At 31.8% G+C, this 16,972-nt stretch overlaps 1 protein-coding gene and 2 long non-coding RNA genes across 3 annotated transcripts in view; 2 read left to right on the top strand and 1 right to left on the bottom strand.

Moving 5' to 3' along the window:
- LOC126746343 (kinesin-like protein KIF23) overlaps nucleotides 1-16,972 on the bottom strand; it is a 79,254-nt gene that overhangs the window by 6,164 nt on the left and 56,118 nt on the right. The window contains exon 7 of the mRNA XM_050454564.1: nucleotides 4,108-4,428. Within this exon, the coding sequence (XP_050310521.1) occupies nucleotides 4,108-4,428 (321 nt within the window). The remainder of the gene's footprint in view (nucleotides 1-4,107; nucleotides 4,429-16,972) is intronic.
- LOC126746349 (uncharacterized) overlaps nucleotides 8,319-16,972 on the top strand; it is a 29,038-nt gene continuing 20,384 nt past the window's right edge. The window contains exons 1-3 of the long non-coding RNA XR_007663871.1: nucleotides 8,319-8,397; nucleotides 10,757-10,852; nucleotides 10,938-10,968. This is a non-coding gene — a long non-coding RNA (uncharacterized LOC126746349). The remainder of the gene's footprint in view (nucleotides 8,398-10,756; nucleotides 10,853-10,937; nucleotides 10,969-16,972) is intronic.
- Nucleotides 11,426-12,163, top strand: LOC126746347 (uncharacterized). Its single transcript, XR_007663869.1, has 2 exons — nucleotides 11,426-11,918; nucleotides 11,978-12,163. It is a non-coding gene; the product is annotated as an uncharacterized LOC126746347 (long non-coding RNA).

The following is a 16,972-nucleotide window of genomic DNA, read 5'->3' as shown; positions in this document are numbered from 1 at the left end:
TATAAAATCCATTTTTGCTAGACACATACATCTCAATAACCATAACTTCGATCTTCTTTTAGACACCAAATATTTACATTTCTGCCATAAAAGTAATAAACTAGATTTACTAGAAATTTTAGAGGTAAATAGAGCGATACAGAATAATGGTATTAAATGTGTCAATGATCAGATAAATCATTCAACCACACACTTTTTTAATTCATTGAATTTTAATGCTAATTTATAATGCCTTTTTATTCTCTCATATTAAAGAATTAAAAACATTTATAATTTATTTATAAGTATCCTTTTTAACCTTGTCTGAGGCACTAGAACTATAAGATATATTGACAGAATCAATTTTTGTGTAAGTATTTTTAATACCTTTTGTAATTTAACTTAAAAAAAAAAAGTTTTAATCTATATCTAAGATTTATTGGGTCTTTTATAGTATCCCTGATGATGTTATATGTCCGAAACATGTCGGATTAAAATTTTAAAAATAAATTTAGTGGAGGATGACAGAAATTCTTTTAGTTACCCATTAACTGCACTGCAAGAATGGACTACTTCCTCAACATTAATTACATCGTTTTTCTTCTTTTAATAATAGTTCAGTTAAAATGAAGAATTAACGAAGTGACCGCATATATTAAAATTGCATATTAAAAGAGTCGCATTATACAGGATATACAGGGTGTTCCGTTGATCATGTTACAAACTTCTAGGGCAGATAGAAAACGTCAAAAGAAAAACGAAAGTTCATATAAACATGGGTCCGGAAAAGCTTCCTCACGGAGCTAGAGCTCTTTGAAAATAACCTTTAAAAACTAGTTTTTTTTTACTTCTACTTCTTTAGCTACCGCAACCAATTTTGGGAGGTAAATTATTGTTAAGTACGTTTATTCTTTTGAACCTAGTAAATAAAAAAAAAAAATTACCAGGGGCTTTAGAATCAGGCGGGTATTTGGTAAATTTAGGCCCATTTCTTTAAGACTTTAATTTCTCCCCGTTTGGGCATTAGATTATGATGTTCCTATGCTTTTTACATAAAAAAGGTGCTCGAAAGTCTGTCAGAAAGTCTTAAAGAAATGGGCCTAAATTTACCAAATACCCCCCTGATTCTGAAGCCCCTGGTAAATTTTTTTTTTATTTAGTAGGTTCAAAAGAATAAACGTACTAACAATAATTTACCTCCCAAAATTGGTTGCGGTAGCTAAAGAAGTAGAAGTAAAAAAAAAACTAGTTTTTAAAGGTTATTTTCAAAGAGCTCTAGCTCCCTGAGGAAGCTTTTCCGGACCCATGTATCTGCCCTAGAAGTTTGTAACATGAACAACGGAACACCCTGTATAAGTTTAAATGTTTTAAAAATATTTCAGGAACTGGGATAAAATCGGTTTATAAAAGTGGCCAAAAGAAATTGTTGGAAATAATTAATAAGTTTCTAACTCTCTCACTAGGAAACCCAAAAATTATGATGAAGATAAAAAGCCGTTTTTTTAGAAAAGACCCCTATAAAAGTTTGATAATTGCACTAAAATTCTATTTTGTTTAATACTTTTGTTTAAATTAGAGCGGAAGAGTAGAGTGGAAGTATTTATAATAACAGTTTAGCTCAACTAAATTTGAACTTAATCTTGTTTAAGAAAAGAAGGTTTCTCTCTCTCTCTCTCCTTCGGGTTCCTTAAATGCCATCTGTGCTAATTTGCCTTTTTCCCAATTTGAAGTAAAAACCTTGAAATGTTCAATCAAATATCTTCATAGGTGTCGGAGCAAAAAAAATAGATATTAACCTTAGAACATTGAAAGGCTAGAATTAGCATTGCCGTGGAACTATGGGCAGTTTGTTTGCTTGCAACATCTCTGATGCAATGGTGCCAAATGCTTATGTAGAAATGACAAAAAAAACACTTTATAATATCATAAAAATTTGTCACTTATTTTGACAGGCGCAAAATAATACTATTCCTCTTTAATAAAATATGAAGCATTTTTCTCTTAAAATATAATAAGATACTCTATAAAGAAGTCAAAATGCATGTAGATAATGTCCCTATATTAGAGAAAAAGGTAACAACATCCCAACTTGTTGATTCCACCGACACAAGTAATTTTTACCAGTGACGTCGTCCAAATATAAACTATTCAAAACGAAATAAGGACCACTTTTGTAATTAATTATTTTGCATATTTATTTTTGTAGTATCTTTCAGTTTAAATAAAATTAGTAATGCGTCCAGCTAGCGTATTTACAAAGACATACCGCATATTGTAGCAAAAAATGCGGCAGATTCTTACTAACGAGATCAGTTGTACTCGGGTCATGAGCTTAACAAAACGTTTGTGGTAAAAGTAAAAAGGAATTTATTAAGTTATTAATAAATAAGCAGTTAGTGTTATTGCCGGTGTTTTATTATAGTTAAATAATAACCCTGAACATTACAATTTTTATTTCTAAAAACTGTCAAAACTATAACATAACAACGAAGCAACAACCTCAACAAAAAAAATTACAATTATCAATTTTTAAAGGACCTAAAAAAAATCTACTAAGAAAAACAAGAAAAATCTATTTCTTGATAATAATTAAAACAAAAAAAATATTAAATTATTGGCCTCCTTGAGCTAGTACGACCCCTGCACGCCGACGGGGCATAGATTCAATTAAATTTGTAATTGTCTCCCTTCTGATACTATGCCACTCTTCCTGAACTATGTTTGCAAGTCGAGGTCCAAATTTTGGGGGGCTGGCGATTCCTTATCCTTCTTTCAAGGTGATCCCAAAGGAATCTCTTGAAGGAATTCAGTTATTAGCCTGGCAATGTGGGGTCTTGCATTGCCTTGCTGTAAAATTCAATCTGGACCTTGCTCATAGGCAAAAGGCAATATGTCAGGTTGTATATTGTCTTCTCAATATTGGCGAGCGTTTACATGGCCCTCATGAAACACATGTAAATTAGTTCGTTCGGTTAAAGAAATACCGCCCCAGACCATAATAGAGCCGCCTCCAAAATGAACGCTTTCCCCTTACATTTTGATACAGATATCGTTCACCTCTTCGTCTCCAAGTTCTCACACGTGCATCATTGTGTCCGTAAACAGAACGCGGCTCCGTGTTTTCATGTTCCAATTTAAATCATTGCGGCAAAAATTCAGGCGGACTCTTCGGTGCGCTCTGGTTAATTGTGGCCTACCGGTCTATTTCTTGACTGCATACCACTTTCACAAAGCCTATTTCTTACAGTTTGTGTTGATATGCGCCGCCCTGTAGCGAGGTTCTGCCCTTGCTGTATTTTGTGTAGCAGATCTCACCAAACTACGATCTTCACGAGGTGTTGTTACCCTTTCTCTTTGCGGATAAGGTCTTCTTATCACTGGGCCAAGCTCTTGAGATCACCTGATTAATATTAATATCAGCGAATGACTTACTTGAAGTCTTCGAGCAATACTTCTAATGGAAAAACCTTCTTGATGTAAAATAACTGCCCGCATTGCTTCCATTTGATTTAAATGTCTTCTTTGACCAATAAGTCTTCCCAACATTCATTTTAAATAAAAAAAAATTGCAAATAAAAACAAAGTGTCAAATGTCAACTTACCAATGATAAAGATTGTGTTTTTTCAAACAAAAGGAATTTATCTGTTAAATGTATTAAAAAAAAGAATGGTTACATACGAAATATTTTTGTGTCTGTTTTATAAATAAGAGCAAAAATTTACCAAGGTGACACAAAAATTAATAAAACTACCAGTGTTTTTAATAGTGGTCCTTATTTCGTTTTTAATGTGCTGATATATCGCTGAAAATTTCCTCTTTTGAAAATGTGTGTAAACTTGACAACAGAGAATCGATAAATTTGTTTGTAAACAAAACACCTTGCCTCTGTGCACATGTTGAACTCAAACAAAGTTGTTGTTTACTAATTCTAGCCTTTCAATGTTCTAAATCAATTACCCAACTAAGGGTGAAAGCCCCAAAAATTAAACACACAAAAAATTAAGAGAACAATTTTTAAATTACACTTTAAAAAATGCTTTATTTTACTCCTATATATTCCTACATGGTTCTGTAAATTCCAAACAATACCTACAGTTGATAAGTAAAAGTATGTAGATTTCTCTTACCTGCTGAGCGAGACCTTCTGGACCTGGGCGCAGGAGTGCCTGTAATATTTCTCCTATGGACTTGAGAAGTAGTTGGAGTGTGAGTCTTTGATGTTTGAGTTAGTTGCGAACCCACGCTTTTCACCGTATTTTGGGCGGTCAGATCAGCGATGGTGTTATCGATATCGATCATATTCATTTCGATAGGCGGCAATTCGCTTTCCAAGATTCCTTTTACCATTCTTAACTTCTCATCTTTAGCCTTCATTACAGAATTTAAGTGATCACGTTGTCGACGTAACTTGGCATCTAGTTCTTGAGACATCTTTTCTTGGGCTAAATCTAGGATTCAAATATATAAATTTTAGAAGATAATTATAACGTGATTAAAATGAATGAAATGAGTTGTTTATATTTTCAAAGCGATCATGACTTGGTTTCAATCTTACTTTAAAACTTAAGCCTTTCTCTTCTTATTAATATTTAGGAATTGAATTTTTTAAGCTAGCAAAATAGGTATTCGCACGTATAAAAATATGAAAAATTTCCAATTTGATTTGCATTGAAAGGATTCAAAATATAAAACTGAACGGCGTGAAATCGAAGATTGAATTTTTCTCCAATTGTTTGCCCATGTTTATCTGTTTTTTTAATTGTAGAGATTTCCTTGATGTGGACTGTATGTTGTATTTCGATTTTGGCGATTTGAGATTAGTGAAACACCCTTCTGCTACTTGAACATCTATTTATTGGGAAGAGGGACGTGGCTGTGTTGCTCAAAGGACAATACAAATTAATCAAACCAGATGTATTCAGAGCAATTTTATATTTTAAAAGCTTAGCAGAGCGCTTCCGGCGTATGAGCCATCATCAGTGCTAAGTGAAATGAGTTGGGTGTTATATGCGTAAAAAACATTATAGTTAAAGGTGAACGAATGGAATGTACTCACTTGTCAGTTAAGCCCAGAAGTTTACCATAGTGGGAACACATTTGATATTAATAAAATTATACATAACATTTAGACACACTTAAGACTATACAGAACACTAAACAGGACGAACAGTATTTAAAAAGGGAAGAACGTTGGTCTCCTTTGTATTTTTGTTTACATTTTATTGTGGTTTCTTAGATGGCGGGAAGTACTATGTCAAATTAGGTTAGCCTACAGTTAACTTTAGTTTAAAATTAATATTTATATTATGCGAACCTATCAGAGTGGTAGTAGCGAGAGATCGGTCTAGATGCCATTATCGTAAGTGATATGCGAGTTGGTTATAAATTGGTGGCACAAATTAGACTGCAACAGTGAATTTTTGTTCGGATAAGGAAATTGTTATCCTTTAAGGATGTAAAAGTGAACTTTTAAATTACAAAATTGCCAATGCTTATATATATATTTTTTTAATTGTGGAGTCTCCTATGTAATGGAACGTAAGGTCTGTTAAGGTTCACTTGTATATTTAATCAGGAGGGATTTTTTATGAGCTCGTTGGTGATATAATTAATGTCCTCAAGAAAATCTAGTCGGTTATAGTTTTTAGAGGTAACCTGTTGGAGAATTTTAGAATTAGACTTTGGACTGAAATTATGGTTATTAGATTTTATATGTTCACCAAATGCAGAAGAGGGTCTACTTAAGTGCTCGGCTATGCGTGTTTTTAAGGGTCTACAAGTTCGTCCCACATATGAACAATCACAAGAATCACACTGCAATCTGTAAATACCACTCTTTGATAATGTGTCAAGTTTATCCTTGGTATTGATCAAAATCGAACCCAAGTTGTTTTTAGTTTTATAAGAAATTTGTAATTCTGATTGGTGTTTAATGAAACTATTGTTGATTTTCTTATTTAGGTGAGAATTAATGAATGGTAGAGATATGAAGATCTCAGGAAAATCTCAGGAAATCTCAGGAAAGATCTGTTTTTTAATTTTACCTAATTTATTTTTTCTGATTAAAATATTAATTAGTTTGGGGTCATAGTTATTATTGTAAGCAATTTGTTTAAGAACATTTATTTCGGTTTGAAAATTAGAAGGAGATAGAGGAATGCTTAAAATACGGTGAATGTAACTATTAAAGACAGCCATTTTGTGTTGGTGAGGGTGATTGGAAACATTTGAAATTATGTCTATTTTATATATGGCCTGTTTGAGTGGGTTTCCGGTATATTGAAAATTCTAAACTATTTGGTTGTTTATGTATTGTTAAGTCTAAAAAATTAAAATTATTATTTGTTTCTATTTCTAGTGTGAAAGAAATCTTAGGATGTATTTGGTTTAGCTTGTTTAAGAGTAACTGAGCTCCTACTGTGTCACAATTCAAGAAATAGAGACAATCGTCAACATATCTGTACCCATTGAAAATTTCTTTATTGTTATCGGTCATTATAAAATTTGATTCCAAGTGATCCATAAAGACCTCCGCCAAAAATGGAGATAAGCAATTGCCCATAGCCAGGCCATCTGGCTGTTGGTAAAACGTATTATTAAAAAGGAAAAAATCGTGAGAAAGGCAGTGGTTAAGTCATGTTATTAGGAAAATAAGATTATTGCTATTTATTCTGTCCTTCAAGATATTTTTAATTATATTCACACTTTCTGATTTAGGCACTGTAGTGAAAAAATTAGTTACATCAAAAGAAACCAATAGATAATTATTAGGCAATTGTGAGTCTGTTACTTTATTTACAAGATCAGTAGAATTTTTAACGCCAAATTTAGGGCAGAAGGCTGTTAAATTTTTTAACAATTTAAGGATAAAATTGGATAAAAAGGAAATTGGAGTATTGGTAAAACTAACTACTGGTCTTATTGGAATGCCGATTTTATATAACTTGGGTAAGCCGTAAAGACGTTGGGTTGTAGGGTTGCTGGATAAGAGAGTATACGGAGCATTATGTTCTTCTAAAAAGCGGTCAAATTGTTTTATACGAATGGAGGTCTTTCTGACAAAGTTGTTAAAAGGACTGGACTTTAGTGGTTTAAAGTTGTTTTCAGTTAAAAAAGTATCAACTACAAGTGAACCTTAACAGACCTTACGTTCCATTACATAGGAGACTCCACAATTACAAAGAAAAAATTATAAGCATTGGCAATTTTCTAATTTAAAAGTTCGCTTTCATATCCTTAAAGGATAACAATTTCCTTATCCGAACAAAAATTCACTATTGAAGTCTAATTTGTGCCACCAATTTATAACGAACTCGCACTAGCGCATATCATTTACGATAATGACATCTAGGCCGATCTCTCGCTACTACCACTCTGATAGGTTCGCATAATATAAATATTAATTTTTAAAGTAAAGTTAACTGTAGGCTAACCTAATTTGACATAGTATTTCCCGCCATCTAAGAAACCACAATAAAATGTAAACAAAAATACAAAGGAGACCAACGTTCTCCCCTTTTTAAATACTGTTCGTCCTGTGTAGTGTTCTGTATAGTCTTAAGTGTGTCTAAATGTTATGTATAATTTTATTAATATCAAATGTGTTCCACTATGGTAAACTTCTGGGCTTAACTGACAAGTGAGTACATTCCATTCGTTCACCTTTAACTATAATGTTTTTTACGCATATAACACCCAACTCATTTCAGTTAGCACTGATGATGGCTCATACGCCGAAAGCGCTCTGCTAAGCTTTTAAAATTTAAAATTGCTCTGAATGTATCTGGTTTGATTAATTTGTTTATTTGGCACAGCACCAGTAATTTTATAAAATAGTTCGATTTAGGGAAAATAATTAAGCATAAAAATAAGAATTACATTAATTTGTCTAGCCAAAATGAACAGGTTTTATAGGGTGAAATCCAGCGCAACAATTACCCTTGTCAGTTGATTCTATACTGATTTGCATAGAGAAAATAAGAGGAGAGTATCCGAATAATAGACGCTCTTTGACACATTGTTTCTTGCGCGACTAATTTGCGCATGGTGCGCCCTTGTCGTCGGAACTAAAGTCCGAAGTCGCACGAGAATCGCGAACCTACCCGATCCCGACACCAACAACACGGACAACACCACCAAAAGGGAAAAAGGCGGCCATTATTTTTATTATTTGCGTATTTGCCACTTTGCCAGTTGCTATATTAAATTTGTGTTCTGTGCAGTTTGCCACTACAAAAAAAAATAGATTGTGGGTACTCAGTTGTAAGTATTTTTGTACCATAAGTAATGAAATTTTATTTATACTATAAATTTAATACAGAAAAAAACCTGGGTGGATTTTTGTGCCATTGCCGTGCTATTGCCGAACAGGAGTTGTTTGTGTGGAAAAATGCAAGCTTTCTGTGGGGATTTTCCAGGTAGGTAAACAATATTCTAATAAATAATACCTTCCTATAATTTTACCAATATTAAGGTTTAGGCTTAGGGTAATACTTAAAAAAGTTAAATATTTGTTATAGCTATTTTTTAGTGTTTTTATTATATATTATGTTTAGACTTCATTTCCTTGATATTCCATAATAATATTACTAAGTGCTCTAGTTGTTGCTTAGGCTTAGGGGTAGGGCTAGGATAATAAATTGTGTATTATGTCTATCTTGATTAAGTTTTTAAACATACAAATTAACTTTGAGCTGTTTTCGCTACCCTAGAGGAGTATGAAAGATTTGTTGTCAATTTGTTGTAAAAAATGTACCTTATGTAGCGACAACAGAAAGCTCAATCTTTGGTAAGCCTTACTATTTCATTATTTGTATAAAATCTTACCTTATATACAGGGTGTCTCACGACGAATAGACGCGATCGATATCTCGGAAACTAATTTTTCAAAAATTTTGAAAATTTGGCAACATGGCACAGTCGATGGGGGCTACACAACTAAAATATTTTGACAGTTGTGACGTTTCCGCTTATACCGGAAGTAGGTGTCAACTTCGTTATTTTAAATGGAACACCTTGTATATTTTTACATTTTTGGCTTTTACGTGAAATTCTAAGTATATTTTGTGTATAATGTCCTATACCTAAGTGTAACCGTTTTTGACATATTTTTAATTTCATGTGAAAAACTATGTTTATAAGCCCTAACATAATTAGCGATTACTCCCTTTTAGTAGCCTTTATTTATTGGTTAGTTTTGGTTTTATTTTAGAGGAAGGACCACTTTAAAAGACTATCTCAATATTTGGCTAAAAAAAAGATACAGGGGGGTCAAAAACTAGCATTAAAAATTAAAATGAAAAAATCATTAAAAGTCAATTTTTTTAAATGGAAACCCCCTATTTTTATAATTTTTTCATAAAGATAATTAAAAATAAGGTTAACTTTGTATAAGGTTATCTAGTCCAAAAATTGATAGTTTCAGAAATATTGGCAGTTTAAATTTGGCCTAATATTAAAAGCCGTATAGTAACACGGCTCAAGGATTGTTGATTAGTTGGGCATGACGGTTGTCATAGTAACCGCTAGAAGCGGCAGTAAGATAATGGATTATAACAGCAATGTACACTTTTTAATTAAATTACACTTTTACGAAGAAAACTTAAATAGCAAGTAACTTATAAATTTAATGCATATAATCCATTGTCTTTCTGCCGCTACTAGCGGTTACTATATGACAACCGTCATGCCTAACTAATCAACAATCCTTGAGCCGTGTTACTATACGGCTTTTAATATTAGGCCAAATTTAAACTGCCAATATTTCGGAAACTATCAATTTTTGGACTAGATAACCTTATACAAAGTTAACCTTATTTTTAATTATCTTTATGAAAAAATTATAAAAATAGGGGTTTTTCATTTAAAAAAAATGACTTAATGATTTTTTCATTTTAATTTTTAATGCTAGTTTTTGACCCCCCTGTATCTTTTTTTTAGCCAAATATTAAGATAGTCTTTTAAAGTGGTCCTTCCTCTAAAATAAAACCAAAACTAACCAATAAATAAAGGCTACTAAAAGGGAGTAATCGGTAATTATGTTAGGGCTTATAAACATAGTTTTTCACATGAAATTAAAAATATGTCAAAAACGGTTACACTTAGGTATAGAACATTATACACAAAATATACTTAGAATTTCACGTAAAAGCCAAAAATGTAAAAATATACAGGGTGTTCCATTTAAAATAACGAAGTTGACACATACTTCCGGTATAACCGGAAAAGTCACAACTGTCAAAATATTTTAGTTGTGTAGCCCCCATCGACTGTGACATGTTGCCAAATTTTCAAAATTTTTGAAAAATTAGTTTCCGAGATATCGATCGCGTCTATTCGTCGTGAGACACCCTGTATAGTGTAAAACATTTCCTATCAGTTTAAACCCCTTTCTGGCTTGCCCCTGATGATGAATATGTCTATATTCGAAACATGTTGGGCTTTTCTTGGTGATTTTAAGTAATCTACCAGAAAATATTCAAATATATTAGTGGAGGGAGACTGCAAGTGTTTCATTACATACAAACGGCCAGAATCTGCCAGAAATTAGTTATAAACATAAGTACATTTTTCAGTCTTTATGCTCCTCAGAATTAGGTTTTTCCATTTTTTGTGTCAATATTTCTAGAAATCTGATAAAGCAAAATAACAAAACACAAGTCTGCAAAAAGTTTCAACAAACAAACACTGTTTTGGATTAAGTATGTATTTTTGTAATATTAAAATTAAAAGCTTTTTTTATATAACATTATTATTTTTTGTTATTTTTATTTGTAGCCCTCCTAAAAAAAGTACTTCACAATATTGGAACTGGAGATAAAGTAGGTTACCAAAGAAGCAAACATTTACTTCACTCTATTCTGACACTCCTAGGTAGGTATGCATGAGAAATAAATACGATATTAATATATTGCCAAAAAAACCATTTCCTAAGTTAATTATTTTTATTTTTTTTCAGCCTGAAGATCTGAAAAAATAGCAATAGTAAGGTATATAAATTATATGTAGGTAAGGTACTATGTAGATGGAAACCAGTTTTTTTTGGTTAACATCTTTTGTGCTGGGGTTCAACTTAATTAATAAGTATGTCAAACAACGAAGGCAAAGTGCCTGGTACCGAGCCTGGTACATATGTGCATGGATGCATTATGGCTTCATGTAAAAATAATAGTATATTGTATACCTAGTAGGAAAAGCTTAACATTTCCGGGCGATCGTAAAAATTGCCAATACGGAGTCCGGGAATGTGGCTTTTCCTACGAGGTCTACATACTATTTTTCCGAAAATCGGGAATCATTAAAATTACGGTAAATTATTACTAATCATGTTAAAAATTTTAAATCAACATTATTATTTTTCCCTTAAATAAAAGAAGTCATGAAACATTGTTTTATAACTACGGAAACGAAGTACATAATTTTAAATTGTCAAACTTGACGAGTGAAAAGTTTATTTGTGGCGTCTTTCTAAAGTGTTGATTTTTTAACGTTTTAAAAAGCCAAAGTAACGTGTAAAATGATGAGTGATGATGACTGTTCCATTTCTGAAACCCTCCCAGAACTCACGGAGGCAGTGAATGCTGCATCATTGGAATTGTTACCAATAAAATCTAGAAATAAGTATAACTATGCATACAACCGCTTCATGGACTACCGTACGAATAAAAATGTAACTTCTTTCTCGGAAAATGTTGTAATGGCATACTTCTTGGAGCTTGGTTCCAAGATGAATTCTTCAACTTTATGGGCCAATTGTTCAATGCTGAAGGCAACCCTTGCAATTAGACATGATGTGGATATATCTGAATATTCAAAACTTCGGGCATTCCTGAAACAACAAGCACATGCCTATAAGCCAAAAAAATCCAAGATTTTAACTAAAGAAGAAATAAACAAATTTATTCAGGAAGCTCCAGATAAGGAATATTTAATGATTAAGGTAACTTACAAAACTTCAAATTATATTTGGATTCTTTACATGCTTATTTATTGTTGTAGGTAGCTGTAATATTTGGAATTTCCGGAGCTTGCAGAATGGACGAGCTGGTTAAAATGACTGTACAAGATATACAAGACCTACTATCTAAACTTTTAGTTACCATACCGGATTCAAAAACCAATACATCAAGATCATTTATAGTAATAGTTATTGTCATACAAATAAAATTATTAGTTTGGAAAATATTCAACAAAACAATGCTATTAGTTCCCAAGTTCTTACAGTTTTCAATACTTGTACTAATTGTCAAATAACAGTAAATATAACAAATAATAAGTAATAATTTTAAAATATAATGTTAACCTTGTTGGTGCTGAAAGTTTTAAAAATAAAATTGTTTAGGAAAAAGCCTGTTCGCATTTATGTTCTAAAGTTTACTGTATGGAAATAACATTGCCTTACAGTACAGAAATGAATATTTCCTTACTGTTATTTTCGGTTGCCAGGCAACAATCAAGTTGGAGGAAATATTGACTTTTTCTTTCAAATATGTTGTCAAAAATGTTATTATTTCTTATCGATTTTCGGAAAATATTATTTTCCTGTTACCAATTCCAATTATAAAAATAAATAATTTTTTCAATTTCCTGTAAAAGATATAGAGAGAAGACAAAAATGGTTTAAAAACTTAAATTTGCCATTTACACAAAAAAGGTGTTATTTATGTTCTGATCATTTTGAGGAATCACAATTTTCAAGTACATTAAAAAACCATTTGTTAAAATTTGCTGAACCATCATTGATTGATCCTCTAAATGCACCTTCAGAGTTAAAAGAGAAGTTTACAAATGAGCTTGAATGCCCCGTTTCATGTTCAAAGAAACTTAAATTGTCCCCATTATGTGAAGCCAATGCAAATATTAAAATAATTAGCAATATCCAAATAGTTCCACCAAATTCAACGATATCTACAAACCAAAATCCGTTTATTGAAAATGAAACCCTTAAAAATGTTGAGAAAGCCACAAAAAGTTTTGAAAAAAAAATGTTTTGTTAAGTTTGGGGGAAACTAGGGCTAAAAATTTAACGCCCAGGAAAAAAAAAACTATATTTACAAAATAAAATCCACAAAAATACAATTTGCAAATTAAAAAGAAAATTGAAATTTATGATAAAATAATTTAAGATGTTATGCTTGTGTTTTTTATGTTATAACAATCTATATAGGATATTAGTTTTGGTTTGGAACTTACAAACCCTTTGTATATTTTTTACACTGTTATGTTAAATCATAAATAATTATTTATGATACGACTTAAATTAATATAAGTTTCATGTGATATACTTATGTTTTGTATAAACTAAGTTAAAAGTTTTTTTATTTTGAAATGGAACTAAACACATCTTTTTCAACACAAATATAAATTTGTGTTTTCATTCTGTAGTTTTATTTATTTTTTTATTTCTAAATTAAGGATAAAAACCCCAAAGCAGAGTCCAATCAATAATAAATTAGAGTCAAGACTTGCTTCTTTCATGGGGAATTTTATTGCAGTGTTGGCAGTTGATATTTTAAAACACTATCAATAAATAATGAGATTTTTTTTAAAATTTAAATATGTCATAAGGTACAAGAGATAATTATTATCTGCTGTTTTTTAGTATTTCATAACCTATTTTGTTTCTTGACAGACAAGAAATGAATATAAAATTCGAAAATACCGCATTTAATTGTCTTTATAGACGTATTTAAAGTAAAAAAAAAACTTAATATTTATCGATAGTGATTTAAAATGTCTGCTGTCTATACCGCAATGAAATTCCCCATGAAAGTAAATTTTGAATATCCCGCCTTAATTCTCAGACGGTAATAAAGGTACCTGTTTTATCGATAAACGCTGAACGCGGCGGCTTTAGTTCACAAGTTACGAAGGGTGCGCTGCAAACGTATTACTCTTTTCATAGTACGTGATCTGATACTCTCCTTTTATTAATTTTCTCTATGCTGATTTGTAATGGTAAAACGTTTTCTAGTCGTTTCGAGCGCGACCGGCTTGCGCATCTTCACGATCTAATCGGCAGGGTTGTCGATGTTAACAAGAAGTTTCGGAATCCCCAACAGTAGTAACATTAATTGAAAAAACTTTATTAAGACTTTATTTTAGATTTTTATTAAAAAGGATTTTATCAAGGTTATATATTAAGTAAAATCCGTATTGTGACGAATTCATAATGAATTACTTATTTCGTTGGCTATTACGTCAATTTTATTAAAAATCATTTTAGAAAATACTATCTCATACGCTCAAATATTGAGAAGAAAAAATAAATTTATTCACGTATTTAAAAGAGATATGAACTTAAATCTTTAACGATACCTTTGGTTATATTTAATTTAATGTAAGTTCAATAAGTCTTAAATACAAGTATTTCCTTAAGGTATAATAGATTTTTTTTATATACCCACAAGCTGAGCTTTAATCCATCGATCTCTGAGCTCCATTCTTCTTTTCAATATTCTAGTGAACTTATAATAAATATTGAAATTGAAAACGATAAGAAAACGTACTTATTTAATAAAAAATACCTAATTTGAACCAACGTTTTAGTTGTTATATCTACTACCGTTATCAAAGTCTCGTCTGCCCTTTGTTTAAATCTTGTTCTTGATTTGAAAATAGTTATAATACTTTTTTCATAATTAGATGGTTGATTGATACTTTGTTTTGAAAGATAACAAACAATACAAAGTTTACTTCTTTTAAAATTAAAGGAGTGTGATCCTAATGTAATTTAATGATAGAAGATATATGAATACGTGATTTCGGTGACGGAAGTTAAAATAAGACGAAGGCATGCATTTTGCACTTTTTGAATCCTACGAGAGCTTTTTTAAGTCCTGATCTAAGACCTTTCTTTGGTTATAGATAAGTTTAAGGGCACTATATGCTTTCTTTAATTTTTCAGTTATATGCTCATGAAATCGAATATCAGAATCATTAATAAAGACCTAAGGATTTCGAAGTATTAGTTTTTATAATAAGGGTGTCATTTATTTTTATTTTGAGTTCCTCGCTTATTCTAGATCTGTGCTTTTTATGTCCTCCAAATAAAGTAACTGACAATTTTGTAGGGTTTATTTTTAAATGATATTGTTTGGAAACTGTAATTAGATGTTGGAGATCGGTATTTATGTTTTGATTTGCCGACTTTATATTATTAGCGTTAAAGTGAAAAAAAAAAGCTTAGTATCGTCGGCGTACAAATGGAAATTACAACATTTTTAAAAGTCTTTAAATCGTCAAGTATAAATTGTATAAAGAAGTGGTCCTAATATACTTCTTTGAGGAACACCTATATATAAGAGAGAGATACGTATATATATGAGAGATACCTATATATAATGATAGATAAGATAGATAGAAGAATTTCATGATTTATGAGGTCAAAAGCCTTTGTATAGTCTAGCAAACTAAGAGCACTAAATTTATCCTCATTCCTTTCCAAATTATCCAAAATTATCCTCATACGCTTGAAAGATATCATCAGTTACGCCAGCCATAGCTGTAGCACAGCTATATCCTTTTCAAAAGCCTTACTATTTTAATGGTAAAATCTTATTATCATTTAAGAAAACAGGAACCTGTATATCTACAATTTTTTTTAATACTTTAGAAAGTGTTGCTTTGTGTGGAAGTGGAAGAATGCCTATTGAGCGCAGATCTTTCAATTCCTTAGGGTGCGTATTGACTTGCAAAAAAACACTCCAAACAAACCAAACGCGCCGCGCGCGCTGTAACAAATTTGTCTAGTGAGTACGTTGCGCTGAACAGAACGCGCAAAACACTTTCGGAGGATAATCGTCGGTACATGGATTTTGCTCAAAGAGAATTTATTTATTTGCAGGTGTTTAGTCGTTACGGTGCCATTTTTTGATTACTGATCAGAACACAGCGAACACCGCAAACAGCCGGAACGCTCCGCGTAAAATTTTTTGTTGCAGATTGTTTGGAGTTCGCTGCCCTTTAGGTAGCGATATTTTAGGCAAAGGTATGACGTAAGCATGCTTCCACATATCTGGAAAATATGATTTAGGTATACATTCATTTATTATAAGAAGTAAAAAAGGAATCATAAATGGACAACAAAATTGAATCATTGTAATATTAAGGTCGTCGCGTCCGTATGCTTTGCTTTTTATGGCTAAAATAATTCTCATTAACTCTTCCTTTGTCACTACCCTCAAACTAAAAATATTTTGAGTATTATTTTTCAGATACTACGGTCACCTACGGTCACTACGGCCCTAAGACGCGTTAAAATTTATAAAAAACATTAATTACCTAAATAGGATCTGCTGCATTTCTTTTTACCTTTTGTACATAATACCATAACAACAACTGTTTTAAAATCAATGCCCATTAATGTCAATTCTCAATGTCATGTTTAAAATTTTATAGCTTACAATTTTTAAACATTTATTGCTAATAGAAAACTTTACCAATCAAGAATTGGCGGATATGCATTTGGCATACGGAGCAACAAACTGCAATGCACGAGCAGCATCGCGGTTGTATCATGAACGTTATCCCGAACGACAGCGTCCTGGATGCAAAAAGTTTATTGCGGTTCATCGGCGGCTCGCTGAGACAGGCATGTTTAAGACGAAGATGCATAATACTGGTGTTTCTCGAACCGTAAGAATGGTCGAATTTAAAGAAGCGGTGCTTCAGCGAGTTGCCGATGAACCATCAAATAGCACACGTGACGTCGCTAAGAATATGAATACGAGTAACACTTCTATCTGGCGGGCACTACAAGAGCAACAACTCCATCCTTACTACTTCCAGAAAGTTCAAGGCATGACTGCAGCCGATTATCATCCTAGAGTTCGATTTTGTCGATGGCTTCTGGATTACATCATTGCACAACCAAATTTTTTACGATATGTTTTGTGGACCGATGAAGCCTCTTTCACAAGAGACGGTATTTTTAATAGTAGGAATAGCCATATTTGGGACGAAGAAATTCCCTATGCAATTTTTCCAAGAAAA

Source organism: Anthonomus grandis, chromosome 17, assembly GCF_022605725.1.
Source record: "Anthonomus grandis grandis chromosome 17, icAntGran1.3, whole genome shotgun sequence".
NCBI lineage: Eukaryota > Metazoa > Arthropoda > Insecta > Coleoptera > Curculionidae > Anthonomus > Anthonomus grandis.
Note: the sequence above shows the minus strand (reverse complement) of the source record. Positions and strands in the feature narration are given on the sequence as shown.